Source organism: Anneissia japonica, unplaced genomic scaffold (genome assembly GCF_011630105.1).
Source record: "Anneissia japonica isolate Jap-2015-1 unplaced genomic scaffold, ASM1163010v1 scaffold904_len716149_cov161, whole genome shotgun sequence".
NCBI lineage: Eukaryota > Metazoa > Echinodermata > Crinoidea > Comatulida > Comatulidae > Anneissia > Anneissia japonica.
In genome coordinates this window covers 106,672-127,175 of record NW_022683714.1, presented here as the reverse complement: position 1 = coordinate 127,175, position 20,504 = coordinate 106,672, and the positions used below count along the sequence as shown (strand labels likewise).

At 36.3% G+C, this 20,504-nt stretch overlaps 1 protein-coding gene across 2 annotated transcripts; it reads left to right on the top strand.

Moving 5' to 3' along the window:
• Positions 1 to 4,137: 4,137 nt before the first annotated feature.
• LOC117100904 lies at positions 4,138 to 5,873 on the top strand. 2 transcript variants are annotated; one of them, XM_033240751.1, is made up of 4 exons: positions 4,138 to 4,343; positions 4,552 to 4,680; positions 5,486 to 5,567; positions 5,677 to 5,873. In XM_033240751.1, the coding sequence occupies exons 1-4, from the start codon at positions 4,158 to 4,160 to the stop codon at positions 5,832 to 5,834; spliced, it is 555 nt and encodes a 184-aa protein (XP_033096642.1). In that variant the 5' UTR covers positions 4,138 to 4,157; the 3' UTR covers positions 5,835 to 5,873. The 2 variants fall into 2 exon arrangements, 1 of the variants encoding a protein (XP_033096642.1); XR_004444190.1 differs by lacking the exon at positions 5,677 to 5,873 and having other exon boundaries at positions 4,488 to 4,680; positions 5,486 to 5,568.
• The last annotated feature ends 14,631 nt before the right edge of the window (positions 5,874 to 20,504 follow it).

The window sequence follows — 20,504 nt, the reverse complement described above, 5'->3', positions numbered from 1 at the left end:
TCGGGATTTTCTCGTATGGACGCACAGCAGCTAACGGTTAGCAGGATCCGGATCCTGCTAACCATTAGCAGCCGTGTGAGAACATAGCCATTGACATCTGGTTCATGTGGGAAACACAAGTGTCAAGGATGAAATATCCATAGAATTCTACGGTACGTTGACTAAATCAAACTATCTACCCTTCAGCTGTGTGAAAAATACAGCACCCTTTTTTTTCCTTTTTTTAATTTTTTATTCAATATAATTCATACATACATATAGAGCACCTGGGTTTTGAAAATCACTTGGCTTAAATCTAGTAAAATCCCAAATACTGTGGCAGTGCTGTCTGCTAGGAGGTATTCTGTGTTGCTTTGAACTTTAACACTACTTTTATGACTGTAGTAGTAATTATGTGTGTAAAACTATAATTACACTATTAGCTTAAATTTCTCCCTCCCCCAATTAATTGCCATTTTCTAATAAATTTCTATATAAATGTATGTTTGTGAATATTACTATATATAGTGTAACTAAATCTTTGTAATAGTTGTTCAGTTCTAATTGTTGATGGTTGATTAGATTAATAATTGATATGATTTATATAGCCCCTTCCTACAAAATGAACAAGACGCTGAATCTCAACAAATGCAGCAAATGAGAAATGAATTTAAATAATTGCAGAGTCAAAGCCAGAAGCTCTTTGACAGCCGGCCTCCGCTCCATCATCATCTTTCTTTACTCTGCAGAACCTCTTTTGAGCCTACTCTGACAGATGTACAATTTATTTGATCAAATGTCAGACACAAATTAACTCTTAGTCTGATCCGACATTGGGCCCGTTCGGATGAGTAAAATTTTACCGGGTGCTTCCAACTGAGAGGCCAGGTGTGGCTTGATGAAGTGAGGCTGCTGGCGTGCTGATTGTCATTGAAAATTATCTGTTGCTCGTGCCTCGTTAACTTGCATTCTCCAAGGAATTGTGTCTGGTATGGTAGGTGCAGTGTGTGCTCCTAAAAATAGTGCAATAAACAATACCGCAAATGCTTGAATAAGCGTTGCACCAAACCTGATTTTTTTTCAGCTAAGCACTGCAGCACTTAATTGAGAGTACAGTCATATATTACCCTGTACAGTATGTAATGAAACACTTTTTTTAAAGCCTGATCTGCCCAGCTATGTTTGCACCTCGAGATGCCCAGGAGCAGTGGCGGACCGTCAAGGCAAGGAAGGTATGCAGTGCATACCCTGGCTAAAACAAATAAGAAAATATAGTAGTACAGTTTCTGCATTTGATTTAGCATTTCTTAGCCACAATCTTCTATATAAACCTTAATTCTTTCGAGTGGATTGCTGTAGTTTATTGGAAAAGCAAAGTTTTTCAATGTTTGGCCTATTTTGGTATCTAGGATAAGGAACGTTGACGCCTGCAAGGCTCTGGTTTAAAGCCTGATCTGCCAGCTATGTTTGCACCTCGGGATGCCCAGGAGCAGTGGCGGACCGTCAAGGCAAGGAAGGTATGCAGTGCATACCCTGGCTAAAACAAATAAGAAAATATAGCAGTACAGTTTCTGCATTTGATTTAGCATTTCTTAGCCACAATCTTCTATATAAACCTTAATTCTTTCAAGTGGATTGCTGTAGTTTATTGGAAAAGCAAAGTTTTTCAATGTTTGGCCTATTTTGGTATCTAGGATAAGTCACATTCGGGCCTATCGCATCATACTTTCAGCTGCTTAGAATTTCCGCATGGCTGGTTTTCAATATCAACCAATCACGTATTCAGTGAGTCAATGGAATTCAGATATACTCTTTGATACCCTACAACACTTAAATTTGCTATTGTGACAACCGTGTGGTGGCGTCAGAATAGCTAATTTAACGCTGGAATGGAAGCGCTGCTTCCAAGAGTATGTGCGCATGCTCTTCTTCTCGCAAATCAGGACATTCACTGCCGATCGGGTATTCTATCTACATGCCTAATCTCAATGATTAAAGTTTAGATTAAATTTGCATGCATAATAACCGGTATAGAAGAAACTTTGAATTATTATTATTCGAATTGAAATATGTTAAAATAGTGGAATAGGAATTATTTTGAAAAGAAGATACTACAACCATGCTGGTATTAAAAATAACATACATTTGTATTTTGGCTATGCGCAATCTGATCCTGTATAGTAGTAGGCCTACAAACTTTTCCTACTAGCAGGCCCTAGCATCAGTGGTGTTGGGGGTGGGGGGCCTTGAAAAAGGGAGCTGATGTGGTGGGAAGGTAAAGTGGGATCGGTGATTAGGTGAGGAGGATAACTCGCAAAATAATGTGATTTGAGGTGATTTTTAACTACTTGAGCATGATTACTAATTAAAATGACCATTTGATCAATTCATTCACTACCACAAAGTCATCATTAGAATTATAATTTTGGAATTATTACAAAGAGTATTTGTTTTGGGTGTTTTATACACTAACAATCCATATCATGGCCGGCGGAAGCGGGGGGGCCGGGGGGCCCGGGCCCCCCCACTTTTTGGCCAAAAATATATGTCTGGAGATTTTTGTATGATCGGAAATGCAAAAAAAGGAGGGAAGGAGGAGAAGGATGGGAAAGAGAATGTGACCGAGTCACATTTTAGGGAGTTTTGATCAATTCCGACGAAATTAGAATTTAGAACAAAAAAATTTTTCGCGCGTTTCGCGCGCATTTTTTAATGTTAAAGCTTGTGCTTGCTCTCCTTTGCCTTCTAAGTTATAACACATAGTCCCAAAACTCAAGAAAGAAAATTTAAGATAGATCGTTTTACCTAAAAGAAGGGCCTCAATCTGTAATGATGTTGAAAGAATATGTTTGTAATAAATAAAGCTATAAGGAAAATGCTTATATTCAGTTTAAAAAAACGAGTGTGGCCATATATAACATAAAAGCATTTCGTGTTGAGGTAGGCCAATTTCCTCTAAAAATTGCACATTTTAGGAAGTTTTGATCAATTCCGACGAAATTAGACTTTAAAAAACAAAAATTTTTTGCGCGCTTCGCGCGCATTTTTTAATGTTAAAGCTTGTGCTTGTTCTCCTTTGCCTTCTAAGTTATAACACATAGTCCCAAACTTGAGAAAGAAAATTTAAGATAGATCATTTTACCTAAAAGAAGGGCCTCAATGTGTAATTATTTTGAAAGAATATGTTTGTAATAAATAAAGCCATAAGGAAAATGCTTATATTCTGTTTAAAAAAACGAGTGTGACCATATATAACATAAGAGCATTTCTTGTTGAGGTAGGCCAATTTCCTCTAAAAATTGCACATTTAGGGAGTTTTGATCAATTCCGACGAAATTATAATTAAAAACAAAAAAAAATTTTTCGCGCGCTTCGCGCGCTTTTGTTATGGTTAAAGCTTGTGCTTGTCCTCCTTTGCCTTCTAAGTTATTTAAAAACATAATAGTCCCAAACTTGAGAAAGAAAATTTAAGATAGATCGTTTTACCTAAAAGAAGGGCCTCAATGTGTAATGATGGTGAAAGAATAGGCCTATGAGCCTATGATTGTAATAAATACTAACCACGATGAAAATGCTTATATTTAGTTTCAAACACACGTGTGTGGCCTATATTAATAATAAAATAAGCCCTATGTGTATTGTTTTCTATATGGTGGGTGTGGGGGGGGGGTATCACCCAAGACCCCTGTTACACGCCTGCTTATAAGTGGGGCCCCCCCACTTTGAAAAACGTTCCGCCGGCCCTGCATATCTAAGAAGAAAATACTTTATTTGATTGGCCATTTTAACGATGGTGGATAATAGGGTGACCACTGATTAGCTCTGTTGGCTAATCTGGTGGTAGCCACTGTGTGTGCGCTGAACCGTCAAGATCTGTAGGTCCCGGTTCAATTCCCATCGCTGCTTCTCCTTGTGTTTCAGCTAGAGGGCTGAAATACAAGTTTCATAAGCGGACAAGTCTTCATAGGCTATCCTTGGTGTTTACACCGAATAAATCTAATCCAATCCACTGAAAATCAATGAACATGACCACTTACACATTGCCATCATTATCTTGCTTTTTACATTGCTTTCGTTGCTGCAGTGGACGTAGTTGATCTTGTTGTCAATACATTTTCACATTTATGTCTGATGACAATAAAATTCGGAAAGCATTGGAAGGGAAACCTTGTGAAACAATGATGTCAAGTTTCTTTGCTATTGAGAACAGCTTACCGTTCGCAAGGAGCAATGCTTTTAACATTATGAACCAGATTTTAAAGTTTGCAAAGAGGATGGTTAGGAAACTACCTTTGAAATGGCTGCTTGTTCAACAAGAAATCCAGAAGTTGAAAGTGGAACATATCTATTTACCAACCAAAGAGGTAAAGCATCTATTCAACATTCTTTAATTTTAAACTCTAAATCATACTCCCAAACATCCTGAAAAATCCAGGAATTTTTTTCTGCATAAAAGGAATTTCAGCTGTTATTTCCATTGCTTTAACCTCTGTCATTTGTATTTATAGTCTTCTACACACGTTTGAAACCATTAAACTTGGTGTTAATCGGTGCAAGCTTTTTCTTCATCAAGTGATCGCTTTAGTTGAGCGTTGTGGGGTCCAAATAGATGCCCAAATGGTGCTGCTTGAGTATTTATACGACCTTGGCGAGATTCTCTACTTTCCTGATGACGACGCCTTAAAGGACATTATGTTTAAGGTAATTAGTGCAATTTAAGTTTATTTATAATGGTAGATTATGGAATGTTATATTCGAAATTTGCCATGTCTAATTTTTTTTTAAACAATAGAAATGCAATACAGGTAATCGATACATTAATCATAATTTAAATAATGTTAGTATTACTGTAGTTTTTATTATATATTTCTTGAAATTCTGTTGAACTGTCATCTGTCTCTTAGTATAAAGGCTTCTACATATCTTAATTGCAACTTTTACACCATCATTATCATCATCATCCATCATTATTATTATCATCATCATCATCGTCTTCATTTGTACCAATCCCACCGCCATCATTATCGTCATTACCTTAATAAACAACAGTGGTGTCGAGAGCCAGTAAGGGCCCCGGGGCAACACCTCACATAGGCCCCCCCCCCTTTTCACTTGGGACCCCCACTCGGCCGCTCCCCAAATTAAGTCTCCTCCTAAGAGTTTGTTCTGAAAACAAAAGTTTTCATCCTGGCTTGGGCTCGGGCCCTATGGAGATTTTGTTCTTACCCCGAAAATTTTTCATCTTGGTCCGGACCCCCAGTAGACCCGGGGCAGTGACCCCCTGACCCCCCCTCTCGACGCCACTGAAACAACACCATCATCATTATTAAAAATAAAAATTAAATCCTGTATATAAAAGGAATACCATTTTACTATTGGAACATCAAGCACATAAAACACACACACCCCCATACAAAAACAGAACCAAAAGCACTTGAGTATCAAATATTATGTCTAATACATTATTGAAAATTGCTTATGACAGAGGCCTATGTTCGTTTTGCAGACAACAATCATCAGACGAAAAATCTTCAATGCCCCTCAGCTTACCAAGGAAGATGAACCATCGCCGATAGTATGTACGAAGGTACTGCCTTCAATGACTTGAAACACTTAAGAAATCGGTTTTTTTAAATGAATTAATCATGTCATTAACATCAATAGAGTTACGATCAGTTTTCTATTTGCTACAGGTGTTGATATTCCTCGAAACAGAACTAAAGATATTTTGTCAGAGCGGTGCAAGGGGCGTGGAATTAACAAGGTACATTGCTTGCGATTGTAGGAATGCTCATTTGCATATTGCCATGTGGAAGCAATGGAATGGAAATGACGCGCTACCGCCGACTATTTGAAGATGACGTGCAACAGCAAGGTAAATTGTGCAATTGTATACCAGATATAGCATTCGTGTCTATGCACTTTGCAGGTCAACAGAAAAGAAAAAACCAAATAAATGGTTGAAGGAAGCGGTAAAAAAAAAAAAAAACCTGCAAAAATATAGAAAAGTAAAATTGCTGATCGTCAGTTCTGAAGGTGGTGGGGGTGGGGGAATGCCATAGTGTTCCATGGTTGGGGCTGAGGTGAGAAGTTTTAAGGCACCTTTAGACGCTTGGAAATAGCACTCTCAGATGGTAAAAATACTTTTTCAAAGCAGTGTTCCTCGACAAAATTGTTGACCTTCTGCCCACGGGAGCTATGCTCCCCTTCCCTTAGACTCCCTCCTATCCTTGCAACTGGGAGACTGAGAGTTGTGATTATGGTACACCTAGATGCCCGGAAATGGCACTCATTCATACTATTTTAATAGTCTAATATTTTATCTCCAATTTTTTAAAAGTTTGACAAATGTAGGGGGTCCTGCCGGCTGGGCACCACACTCCAAATGGTATATGTCTTACAGTCGAGGTCGGAGACATATTGTGCTGTTATGTATCAACAAACCCCTTTTTGGCCCTGGGTACAATACAGCGAGGGCGCTACTGGACCATGGGTAGGGATACCAAAGGTGCCCCTAGGAATGGGTGGCCCTGCAGACCACCGCACGAGAGCGCATAGGTGTTACACCACAGATCATGGATAATGGTTGAAAACTCTGTCTTAGGTTTCTGTCTTCTGGCCTTTTTTCCATACTGATTTATGAAATTGTTGAAAAATTTGACATTGGGAATATAGCGTTGTATTCTTCGTCAATCAATAAAAAACTACAGAATGGTCGAAGACTGCATCATGGAATTGTTGGTTACTTGGAGGAATGACCAATCAAAGAGCCAACAAATACCAATCATGGTGAACACTTTGAGGCAACAGAAGCTTGTTGGACTTGCACAAAGTGTACGTGAAAGGCATGGCTACAGTGACGAGTCATAAGTTGCAACAACTCATATAAATCTGCCTGAAATTCCAACACCAATGCAAGGTACAGTAGTAAAAATCTATTTAAAAAAACTACTGCTATTCTACAAATGTATTACATTTTCGCAAATCCTGAGAAACATTGCTTTTTGTATGCCCTTTTATACAAATAAATATATTTTAGACTATTCTCCTAGACCTCTAACGGCCAACTCAAACTCAGGGTCTGTGTGAGTTAAACGCAGACCCGACGGTGTGCATCGGGTGCAGTCCCGTCGTAGAATATTAAACATGTTTAATATTTCTTACGACAGCTGAAGACTGTCCCCGACGATAAATCGGGTCGGGCTGCGTCGGCCGACGCTGTCTGGGTTGGCCTTTAGTCACTTTGCATAATCACTTGACCCTTCGAACTGATCTGATCTACAAACGTGACCCCTGTTATATCTGTCTCTTATACACATCTAGATGTGTATAAGAGACAGACAGTATATGTCCTACAGTCGATGTTGGAGACACTTCGTGTTACGGCTTACTAACAAAACAAATAAACCTATATCTGTTTAAAAAAAAAAAAACAGATTTTGACCGATTTGTTTTCAAAAACACAAAAAAATAGCTCTTCAATTATCCCTGTAAAACAATGTTAATAATAATAGTAAAAAAAAAATAAGAAGTAGTATTGGATTGATACACTCAATATATTATTATAATAGATAATATAATGTATAATTATTATATTAGACGGCCTGCTTGGTGTGTAGTATTTTCCTTACTTTTTTAGGTCTCGTAGAATCTATGTATGAGGTATATAAACAAATATTGACTACTCTAGATTCCTGGAATGGTGACATCCAGCCCCTCGGTGATGTGTGGAGACTGTAAGATATGTGTCCACATCACCTTGGGGCAATAGATTTCACCATTCCCTTCATGAGCAGTATAATAGTAATAAATATTAATAATATTTGAATACAATTATTTTTCCAGTCCAGCACTGTCAGAGAGGTTTTGTTGCTCGTATAGGCACAAGGGCTAGAAAAATGAAAAACAGACTTTTTTCCCACGACCGGCAGCACACAGACAAAGCTAACATGTTAAAACAAGGTAAATACTGTTTATTTATTTTAATAATGTATTTATATAGGCCTACTACCCCACACTGGCAAATATACAATACAATTACATTGAGATGATGCCGGTTCCAAAAAAAGGCCAACAGGTGAATAATCAAGGCACCACTGATACTGGCCAATTCCGAATTGCACAGGTAACACGAGAGAAAAAATATAAAAATAGGTCAAATTTTAAAATGTAAACTAAAATTTGAAAAATTGAACTCTATACATAATATAATAACACATTCTCAATAAGATACTTGCAAGAATTGTGCATAGTGGTCAGAAATTTAAAGTGGGTGAAATTTTGCACAGCGGCAACACGACAGCCAGCTACAAACAGTGTTTACATTGAACTTATTTCATGATAAAATAATTTTATACTTTGTTTTGCTTGAAAGTGTGAAGCTTGTTGGACTTGCACAAAGTGTGTGTGAAAGGCATGGCTACAGTGATTAGTCATAAGTTGCACCAACTCATGTAAATCTGCCTGAAATTCCAACACCAATGCAAGGTACAGTAGTAAAAATCTATTTAAAAAAAACTACTGCTATTCTACAAATGTATTACATTTTCGCACATCCTGAGAAACATTGCTTGTTGTATGCCCTTTTATACAAATAAATATATTTTAGACTATTCTCCTAGACCTCTAAAGGCCAACTCAGACTCAGGGTCTGTGTGAGTTAAATGCAGACCCGACGGTGTGCGTCGGGTGCAGTCGCGTCGTAGAATATTAAACATGTTTAATATTTCTCACGACACCTGAAGACTGTCCTCGACGATAAATCGGGTCGGGCTGCGTCGGCCGACGCTGTCTGGGTCGGTTTTTAGTCACTTTACATAATCACTTGACTCTTCGAACTGATATGATCTACAAACGTGACCCCTGTTATATAGGTGAGAACTCATTGTTCATTTTAGTGCGTCCCGAAATACTTGTGAGGAAAATTTTTGCAAGTAATTCGGGTGGGAATCGAATCTAAGACCTCCTGGTGTCATAACCATTAGACCACTATTTTTCACTTAGTATCTTTACGATTTTTAATTTGGAAAATATTTTGATGATTAAGATTTGCTGTTTATTTTATGAATATCTGTTTAAATAATACAGCACGCATTTCCTAAAAGGATTTGTTTATACAGTATTGTTATTGGAAATTTATGTGTTCTATCACAGGTTGCTTAGTTGATATTGACATGGTGTTTATCGCTAACAAACTTGATGGCAAAGATTTGACAAATTTCGGCTTCTACTTTGGTATGGAGAAACATGAAATAAATCGAATTGAGTCAGACTTTTCACCACCAATTGTAGACGCCTGTATTGAAATATTGGTACAGTTGCGAAGTAGACAGGAAGCTGAAGTAAATCATCTCAAATCAATTAGTGAAGCACTGAACAAAGTTGAACGAATAAATATAAAGAAATTGAGTTATACTACCATGAAAGATATGGAAAATTGAAGTAAAGGTGTAAAGGAACATTTTAAAGATAACAGTGCAATAAAAAATAACACCAGAATATATATTACCATGGTTACATACACCACAGTAGGCCTAACACGTTAGGACACTTTTTAATTAAGAAATTATATTTTGCTCGCCTTTCAATCATCAAAACTACCTACTTTTGATGCTGTCATTCAGGACCATAGATACACAATATACATAAAAACATTAATAGTCAGGAAGCATTTGTATTTTACTTCAATTATTTAGCCAAGTCTGATTTTTCACTTTTATTTGTTCAATGACACCACAAGGAACAATTTTCAGCTTATTGTCCAATTTGTAGATGCGTTTTTCACTCGTTGGGGGCGCTTTAACAAAAATGGCGGTTTGTAATATTGGTGCCTATATCTCGGCAACCACTGATGGTAGAAGCTTCTAAATGGTCTCAAAATGTTCACAAATTGTATGGCAGTACTGTACTGGAAAGTAGATGAAAGCGACCCCACAAACAATTTCCCCAATCAGATAGGTACACCTACTGTACTGTATTATAGCTGTCTCTTATACACATCTAGATGTGTATAAGAGACAGTACAAAATGCGTTCCGGTTAGGGTATATCCTTTACTGACTTTACTTAGATAAGGTATTTTGGTCATAAAAGTGTTATAACATTTATATTAATAATTTCTTCGGTAGGAAATATTGTTTAAAAGTTATAAAAAGTAGTATGACCAACAATCTTATGATCAGGTTGCCATTTACCAATCCAGTTAATAAAGTTCTTCAATATCATCTACCAGGGCCGGCGGAACGTTTTTGAAAGTGGGTGGGGGGGCCCACTTATAAGATGAATGGGAATATAAAATCATGCAGATCTGGAATCAAATCTAGGGGGTCCGGGGTCCTCCCTCGGGAAAATTACTAGATGGCGGGAAATGACTTTTCTCGGCTTTTGAGCTAGGTGTCGAATGACTTTGTTCTTCAAAAATCAAGGTTTTCCCCCTCTTGAAAACGGTCAGGTAAATTTTCTCATTCTTATAAATAGGCCTGATATGTGTGTAAACATACATAAAAAAATGAGTAGTTGCAGTAGGCCTACGTATTCTTTTTTCAATGAATCGATAAGCCCCAAGAAAAAAAAAGGGGGGAGGGGTTCTCCCCCGTGAACATTTTGATTCCTAGATGGCGGGAAATGAGCTTTTCCAACTTCTAAGATGTCTTAATTACTTTTAAGTTCTTCAAAATTGAAGGTTTTCCCCTCTTAAAAACGGTCAGGTAATTTTTCCCATTGCTTTTACAGTAAATAGGCCTTATGAGTGTATACATACATAAAAATATATTTAAAAAAATAGTAGTTGCATACGATTTTTTCCCCATGAATCAGCCCCCGGCCATGTCTACTAGTTCTGTTGTAAAGTCCTTTGTACAGTATTTTCACATCTATCACCACATTCACATGCATCAGTACAGAGAAAATTGTTCTTCTTACACCCACAAAGATTGGTTGAAAATGAACCATTTATGCATTTCTAGAAGAGCCTCTGGTGCTGGTTTTGTGGATTTTTGCAGAACACGGGCTTTAAATTACCATCTTCTAGTTTCCATGAGTATCCTGTTGCTGATGGAATAGACGGATTTGATTTACATGACGACTTCCATACCAGGGCCATATAGTATGCCCTTTCCACGTGTGGTCTAAGAGTTCCCATGTTTGGAGGTAATTACTGTCCTTTACCTTTCTGTGCAAATAACATCCATCTCAGGTCTTTCACATTATCTGCCTTGATCTTTGCGGTGCTGTAAAGAAGGCACACATACCTTTCCATTTGCCTGAATATCCAATCTGGTATTTCACAGCTCAGTCCATATACAGCAAATGCATCTAGTATTTCGTCGTCACATCGCATAAGCGCTTTGAAATGTGCTACTACTCCTTTTCCAGCAAATGTCCCGGTGTTATCTGTACCTTTGAATGTGTACCATCCAATCAATGCTGCTGATATTTGTTTTCCATTGTAATAGCATTCCCAGATAGATATCCTTTCACCTCGTTTCCTACAAAAGGATAGGATAGCTTCCCGTCAAAAGAATAAATACATCTGTATCCACGGAAAATATGTCAACAATGGCGTTCTGGTTTTTCTTCATACAATAAAGGTATTTAGCAAAACCATTTGGTCATCTTCCTCTAAAGTATGATGTCCTGATTTCATCTCTGGCATCGTGGTAATTTCTGACAAATCGCAATTAGCCTTTATGGTAGTGTGATACATTACTAGAACTCTCTTGGTGTTGTCCTTGAAACGATTAAGTAACTTCTCTGATAAATATTTTGTCAGTTCAGCTTTGGTCTCTATGTGTGATAAAAATGTCTTAATGTTTTTGATCTCTGTGTTGTCATTTACGTGGTATTGAATGGTAGTCGTTTTCTTTGTTCTCTTATTTCGTGTAATTTCTTTTAGAGAGCCTGGTAGGTACTGGTCAAAAACAACACAAATTTCATCATATGATTTACTCATACCAACGATCATGTTAACACACTCAGATTATCAGATACATTCTTTACCATATTGACGATACACATCCCATCAATAATTAAGATTGATATTTTTGTTGTATTGTCGTTTTGTGCAGGTTTGGTAATATTATCCGGTAGAGCAAGGTTCATGATTGACTGCAGTACCTTTGATTTCCCAAAAAGCATTATCATTCCTCCGTCAGGATGAAAATTTGACGGTGTCATGCAGTTGAACTCGTATGTTCCTATGACATCTTTAAGCGCAAATTCTGGTCTGCTCTTTGCCACAACCAACAATCTAGATAGCAGCTTCCTCTCTTGTTTTATAGAAACTAATTGACCTTTAATTTTAGTTTTTGCCACTGCTCCGACATCCTTGAAGTAGGAGAAGTTGTTTTTCTTTTGAGGGTCCCAAAAGTGTACGGTTTGTTCAACCATTCGTGTTGACACAAATTTATCAAATGCATCTTTTCCTAATTTGTCGCGAGTTGCAATTGTTTGACCCACTTCATTTGAGGTTACAACAAACGTCACTAGATTGAACATGTCCGTTTGTTGAAATGGATTACCTTCCTTGGCAAGGACATCAACAAGCCTGGCAGCATTTTCCATCATCTTTAAACATTTATTTCCTTTCAACTCATGATGAAGTGAAGATGGTTGCCTGCATTTAATACCAGAATACTCTTTGAACTCACTGACGGCTCTGCTTAATGAAGGAGCTATGATGAAATATTTCTCAAGAGCATGTTTATTGCCTGTTATACCAACAAAACCACCTTTTACTTTCATTTTTTTATGCTCTTGTTCAATTGCATGGTCAGGGTCTATTGATGTAAATGGCACAGCATGTTCATATTGGTAATTAAATGACTATCTAAACTATAGTTATATCACCATAGGTACATTATTGAACAAAGTCCATTTATACTAGTAATTATCATTATTATTTGCCAATAAAAGTGGTATTCGAAGTACAAACACTTACCATGAGAAAATGTCCTGTATTCTAGTCTGCATATACTTTCAGCCAATCACAAACCTTTATTTTGTATGTGGACAATGAGTGGCCTTAATTTATATCAAAACTTAGTATTACCATTGGATCTGATATAAAACAATATAACCATTGGACCTCCGATAAATCGTATAGAAATAAAGTATTTATTTAAAATTGAAACAGTATCTATCTGTTATAGAATATACAAACGCAAACTCATTATTTTCAAAGGTCAACTATGACATTTCCTGGCATTTCTGAACAAACATGTTCATTAAAGTAAATATAAATATACATATTGCGAACAATTTGAAATTAATTTCAAGTCTGTACGACTAGTATTTACAGAGATATGAGCATACAAGGTCAAAGGTCAAATTGCCAGAAATGGCATTTCCGGCCATTTTTCAGCAAAATATTCTATTAGCGCAAATAGTAATATATAAATTGTGAACATTTTGAGACCATTTAGAAGCTTCTACCATCAGTGGTTGCCGAGATATAAGCACCAATATCACAAACCGCCATTTTTTTAAAGCGCCCCCAACGAGTGAAAAACGCATCTACAAATTGGACAATAAGCTGAAAATTGTTTGTTGTGGTGTCATTGATCACATAAAAGTGAAAAATCAGACTTGGCTAATTAATTGAAGTAAGGCCAAAAAATGACAAATGCCTCCTGACTATAATGTTAACTTTTTCTTTTGATAATATATGTTTAAAAACCGAAAGGTCCACTGATTAATCTCGGATAAGAAAGTATAATACTTCAAGTATTGAAATCCTAATAATTACATAATTAATGTCGAAATATTGCATCCTAAAATAATGGCGTGCACTTCAATACTAGGAGTATGTATTATACTTTCTCATGTATATAAGATGTATATACGTTTTTTTATATTGATTATGAAATTTAAGAAATATCATTACTTGTATTATATTAAAGTTCAAATTAATATATATACAATATATATCATACACCATTTGTGATGTCATCGCGAAGAAAACATTTTTTTAATAAACAATTTCAAATTTACCAAAATTTTACGACTCGTATTATCAAATATTCAGCAATTCTTACTTAATTTTCAATTGATAACTAATTATTTAATAAAATACAAAAATTAAGTAATTCAAACTACTGTTTCCTCTGGCATTGAGTTTAAGTTTCAATGCGTCTTTAGTTTCATAATGTTCAAAGCCCAATTCAGAAAGCGTCATACGTTGCAGCCTGACACATTTAAACTTGTTGTCGCCATGGGTACATTCACATTGTAGAATATTAAACATTTACTATTTTCATGACCCGAAGATTGTCCCTGACGATATATTAGGGAGTTTTCGATGCACGACGTTAACTTTAACGTTATTACCGAACATGCAGCGCGATAGCTCCGCCCCTTTTGTAAACAAATCGAAATACGCATGCGCAAACCCGTAACTAATGTTGTCGAGCACGTAAAATCCTGAAATTAACATACTTTGCAACGCAAGATGAATAAATTATGACATCATCCGTTAAAGTTAAGGTTAACGTTGTGCATCGAAAACTCCCTATTACGTCGAGATGCGTCGTACGTTTAAGCTTTAAATGAAATATAACTTAGTAAATTATCTTGTGCCAATCTCGCATACTCTTCTGCAGTATACTCAGCACAGTACAAACATATTTCGGGAAAAAATGTTGCAAGTAAATCGGGTAGAATCGAACTCACAACCTCCAGATAAATGTGCTCAGTGGGTTGCGAAACAGTGGGTTGCGAAACAGTGGGAGCTCCCCGATTTGCCCGACAGGGAGGGGACCATGTATCCAACGAGAGCAAAGTGGGCGTGGTCGGGCACTAAAGATCTTTCGAAAGTGGTCCACGGGCTAAGCTTCCTGAAAAAATTGACAATGTAGGGGTTTCAGAAACTTATTTAATCGATTTTAGAAGGGCAGGGGAAAATGCAGTGGTGAAACGGTGCGATCGCATCGCACCCACATAAATTGTATTAAGAAATATAATTGCATCATTGTTGACATGAATTATTGCTAAGATTTTTAAGGTTGCGAGTGCACTGGCACCCAGAGGCCGGTCCGTAATCTCAAAATGTTCACACATAGGCCCCAAACATGTTGGGGCTGAGGTGGTGTGGACTCCATGCACCCATGGTTGCAAATCATGGGGCCAGCTGACACGTCTCCCACGTATTGTTAAGGGGGTGGCCCCCTTTACCTTTCGTCCGCAGTGCAATTTCGTAAGTCAAGAAGATGCCCGAAGATTGTTAAAATAACCTGCACAAATGACCCATTTTTAAAGAAAGAGCGCTGTACAGCCAGAGTACATATTCTATTTTATAGCATGACATACCAATACATTTCTGCCCACAAACATCTGAATTACATTTATTTTCTATGGTACATCAACAGCGATTAATTTGAGCGACGATGATGCATTTTACTATTTAAGAATGTCATATCCGGCAATCTAGAGTTACTATTTCCCCAAATTTTACTACCTCAGCCCCAACCGTGGGCCTGAGGTGGTTTTGGACTCGCGGTTTTGAAGTAGATAAAGTAAATACATCGAAGACAATGTTTTTAAGTTTTATTTTCTATAACACTGTACATCAAATATTAATTAGATCTTTAATGGTTGCTGAAATAGCTGATAAAATATCATGAGAACTTGTTGGCGCTCATTTTGACTATAATGGTGAGGTGATGATGAATTTTAACAGTGTCATTTTTGGCCATCTAAATGACTATTTTCTCAATTTTTTTAACCTATGCCCCAACCATGGTGGAGCTGAGGTAAATGTGGCTTTGAAGTAGGTAAAGTAAATTAAATACATTAAAGTAAGTGCTTCCTTAATTTTATTTTCTATGGTACACAGCACTCATTAATTAGATCTATGTGGTTGCTGGTGCTGATAAAAGATCATAAGAAATTTGCTGGAGCTTCATATTTAGACTATAATGGTGATGTGATGATGATGAATTTTACTATATAAACGTGTCATTTCCGGCCATCTAATGGTGCTACTATTTCCTAAATTTTTTTTTTGCACCTCAGCCCCACCATGTTTGGGTTGTGAACTCGCGGTTTTGAAGTAGGTAAAGTAAAAACAGTACATCAAGGACAATGTTTTTAAGTTTTATTGTCTATGGTATAATCACACTTATTAATTAGGTCCGAGGTTGCCGAAAATAAAAGATCATGAGAATTTGTTGGTGGTAAATTTTGACTAATGGTAATGTGATGATGATAAATTTTACTATATAAAAGTGTCATTTCCGGCCTTCTAAATATACTATATCCATGAAATGTCCTCTCACCTTTTAAATCAGATCTGAGCCCTTGCTCTTACCCCCTACCACCAAATCCTGCATCCGCCCCAAAGGGGCCTGCCCTCTGGGGCGGATGTAGGATTCTCGCTGGCGCCACATTGTTAAAAAAAAAACCTCGCAACGGATATGGATATAAGCGCGTGTGGCTCGTGACCTCTTGAAATTATTGGTATTAAATCTATTTCTTTGTTATAAACCACATGACTTTCTTGGCCCTTCCTAGGTAATCTAAGCTTCATTCATTTTCACCAATGCATTAAACATTAGGCCTATTTACTGTAATAAGAACGAGAAAAAATTACCTGGCCGTTTACAAAAGGGGAAAACCTTGAATTTTGATTAAAAGACACTTCAGAAGTCATGAAACTGAAAACTCATTTCTCGCCATCTAAGAACCAACATTTTCCCCGAGGAAAACCCCGACCCCCGTTTTATTTGGGGTTCATCGATTTATTGAAAGAAGAATACAACGACTCAATTTTTTTATGTACTGTGTAACAATACTAGTGGCGTATTTCCTGAAATGGGGAAATCGCATTTTGCAAGATTGGGATTTCCCCAAAAGTGTACTGCGTTATTTAACGTGTATACTGTCCTTACTTACCAAACAATCTGTCGTTCCCTTTCCATACAATTTATTTTGTTACCAATGATCTAGTCTAACCTTTGAAATTTCGGATATTTTGTTGAATCGGATCGAAGTACTTTGATATTATTTTAATATCGTGTGTGCCTACAGATAACTTATGTTCTCAGTGGCACGAACCACTCTTTTATATTCAACCTTTATAATAACACCTTATAAGGTTATATTTCTTGCTGTCAATAATCATAGCTGTGCGTGACTTGACTGAATCAGTAAACCAAATACTTCTCTGAAAAAATATTGAATAAAACGTGGAATACAGTTTAACAAATATGCTGGGAATTACAGACATTCTCGTTTGCATTATATTTTACCGAACTTCTCATTGTTGAATATATTGAATAGACCTATTTTCGAAGTACGTTAAACTTTACTAACAATAGCTTGTTGGCTATGAAGTACTTGTCCGCACAACACATTTCTTTCGATATTGTAAGTCTTTGTACAACACAGATTTAGCAAGTTTATAGTTCTTGCTGTTTACAAAGTTTTACAAATAATTAATGTATGTGAAAGAGTCAATGCGTTTTATTATTCATTCTTAGTGATTTGGGGCCACGTGTCTAGGAAATGGTCATAAAAATTACGATGACAATTAGGATAAGAACAGTAATACTATTAATATATTTATTTCCTCTACTCCAACGTACAGTAACATAGTAAACATATGCAGAGGATGGAGATCCACAGGAGGAACAATTTCATGTTTTTTCTACAATTATGTTTGTAATAATAATAACTAATAATAATAATAATTAATTATAATAAGTAATAATAATGAATATTGTAAACTTATTAACAATAATAATTAAAAAGTAATAATGATATAAACAATAATAATAACAATAATAATAAATTACATTAACAATTTACTTAACCATCACCACTACCACCCCAACTCACTTCGGTCTGCTCCTTTTCAAAAACACCAGTAACTCGCCCAAACACTTTTTATTTCATAAAAGGGGCACTATTTTCAATTTTAGTCTGGCTGTTTGGGGACTCTTTTTTTCAAATGGGCAAATTTTGTAACTCGAAATGCCTTGCCTAAAATTTACTGTAGGCCTACTTTGCGACAAGCCACCTAATTTTCTAACCACTAAATATGCTAACCCGACCGCGCGCAACCCGGCCAACCAGAAACACTTTATATCGTATTAACTGTATACCTGCCATTCGCTACTTCACTTGTTAAACACACTGGAACGTTTTACTCGTATTATTGACAAAAAAGTACATGCTAAGTATCAGTGTTGATACGGAAATATTACGCAAACAATCATTTTAAATTTTCAGCGTCACTTGTTTAAATAGGCCTATAAAGATGCATTAACGATATTCCCAATCAATTCCATAAAAAAGTGAATTAGTACATATAAAACGCTGTACTTTACTGTATCTTCACTAATTTCAATATTCATTATATATCCTATGCCTACGGTATATGGTAACCATAATCTTAACTGATCCTCATATTCGTACCCTACGTCTCATTGTCCCCAAAATAAAAAAAAAAAAATAAGAAATTTTCATTGATAATTTTGATCCATGATCTATTTTAGAGAGATTTAGGTCAGTGACCAAATCACACCCGAATTTGTGTCGTCACCAAACTTTGATAATTTATTTCTTATAAATTGTTTAAACTTTCACAAAAGTTTTATTCAGATGAGTTGATTAGTTTTTGAAATATATGATCTAGGATGTTTTCATTGAAATGGTCCTCATATCTACACTCTACTCTGGACCGTCATTAAAATTTAATCATTCTTCATTGGGTCATAATAATCCCTGTAAAATTTATTTAGATCTTTGAAGCCGTTTTTCAGATATTTTGGACACACAAACACACGAAAACTCCAAGGTGACACACACACATACATACACCCCACCCTACACCCCCCACACCGACCCATTCCAACATAATAATGATACCTAATGAAAATAACATTGATTACGATGATCAAGACCCAGTACATGGTACTGGTGAGCATACAATACACATACGGTAGTAATTATCAAGATTTATATAAAATTGTGTGTGAACTGCTTAGAAGTGTTGATCTCCTGTAAACAAATACACGCACTTTCACGTATCAAATTTATAATACCTCTCATTGCCACTTCGTAGGGTGGGGAGACAGATACTGAACTTTAAAAAAAACTTAGGCCTAGGACTATATCCTTTGACTCAGGCCATGAAATCAAAATGCCTTTGCTAGATAATGAAATCGAACTGGAGTTTCTATTTCAGTCTGATAATAATGTATTTATTCTTTGTTGATTTGGCGTATCATATCAAATAGGCGATCTCCATTGTCGCAAGCTCCTTATGTTTAAGACATTGTGGCTTATGGTTTGTAATTCATGTTTCCGTGATGCGAAACACATCACTTTGGAGTAGATTTGAATATTGGTGTTTTCAGTGCTTCCCTCCTAATCTAATCTAATGTAATAATGATAATGATTAATTAACCCCGCTGTGCACCCCTGTGAACCACACCTGTGATTTGATACCCAGAAACATTTTCCGGGTAAGGGGGTATTCTGCCCTGATTTGGAAAATAGCATTATCTGCAAAATCCAGATTTTGAAAAAATGAGCAAAACGCGTTTGGTTTTAGCCAAAGAAAAGAACAATTGATATTCAATTCTTTCAAATATATTTTTAAAAGCTATACTAATAAAAAAAATTGTCATATACTTTCTACTGATTTTTTTTTTTAAATTTTGGGGAGGGGGGTCAAAATACAGATAATGCCTTTTTCCGGATTATTTGTTTGGGCGGTGTTGAGGGTGGGCTTCTGGTGGTATATGTAAGGTAAATTTGGAGGTAAATTGAAAAGTTATCTATATTTTATGACAAGTTTTACTGTTATCCAAAAACCGAAAGGTCCACTGATTAATCTCAGATAAGAAAGTATAATACATACTCCAAGTATTGAAATACACGCCATCGTGTTGGGATTCAATATTTCGACATTAATTATGTCATCATCAGGAATGATGATGATGAGGATGATGATGATGATAATAATAATAATAACAATAACAATAATAATAATAATAATAATAATAACAACAATAACAATAATAATAATAATAATAAAGCCACTTAACCCCACTGTGCACCCCTGTGAACCACACCTGTGATTTGATACCCAGAAACATTTTCCGGGTAAGGGGGTATTCTGCCCTGATTTGGAAAATGGCATTATCTGCAAAATCCAGATTTTGAGAAAATGAGCAAAACGCGTTTGGTTTTAGCCAAAGAAAAGAACAATTGATATTCAATTCTTTCAAATAATATTCATTCCTGATGATGACATAATTAATGTCGAAATATTGAATCCCAACACGATGGCGTGTATTTCAATACTTGGAGTATGTATTATACTTTTTAGTTCCTATGCATGTAATGCAATAGGAACTATTGTAATCACTTTCACATTTCTTTTGTTTTTTATTGTGTGTAGTATGTGTGTGCGTATGTGTGTAGACATTTAAGCAAATGCGCATGCGTCAAAGAAAAGTTTTCCGACATTTTGTTTTACATCGCGATGCGAAGTTCGATGTGGATTTTCTGCAGAGTTCAGTC

Excerpts from the sequence above, each read along its gene's own strand:
- LOC117100904 (XM_033240751.1), top strand. The coding sequence starts at position 4,158 with ATGATGTCAAGTTTCTTTGCTATTGAGAACAGCTTACCGTTCGCAAGG. Across the intron at positions 4,681-5,485 it reads TAAAGGACATTATGTTTAAG|ACAACAATCATCAGACGAAA; the intron begins GTAATTAGTGCA and ends TTCGTTTTGCAG. Across the intron at positions 5,568-5,676 it reads GCCGATAGTATGTACGAAGG|TGATATTCCTCGAAACAGAA; the intron begins TACTGCCTTCAA and ends TGCTACAGGTGT.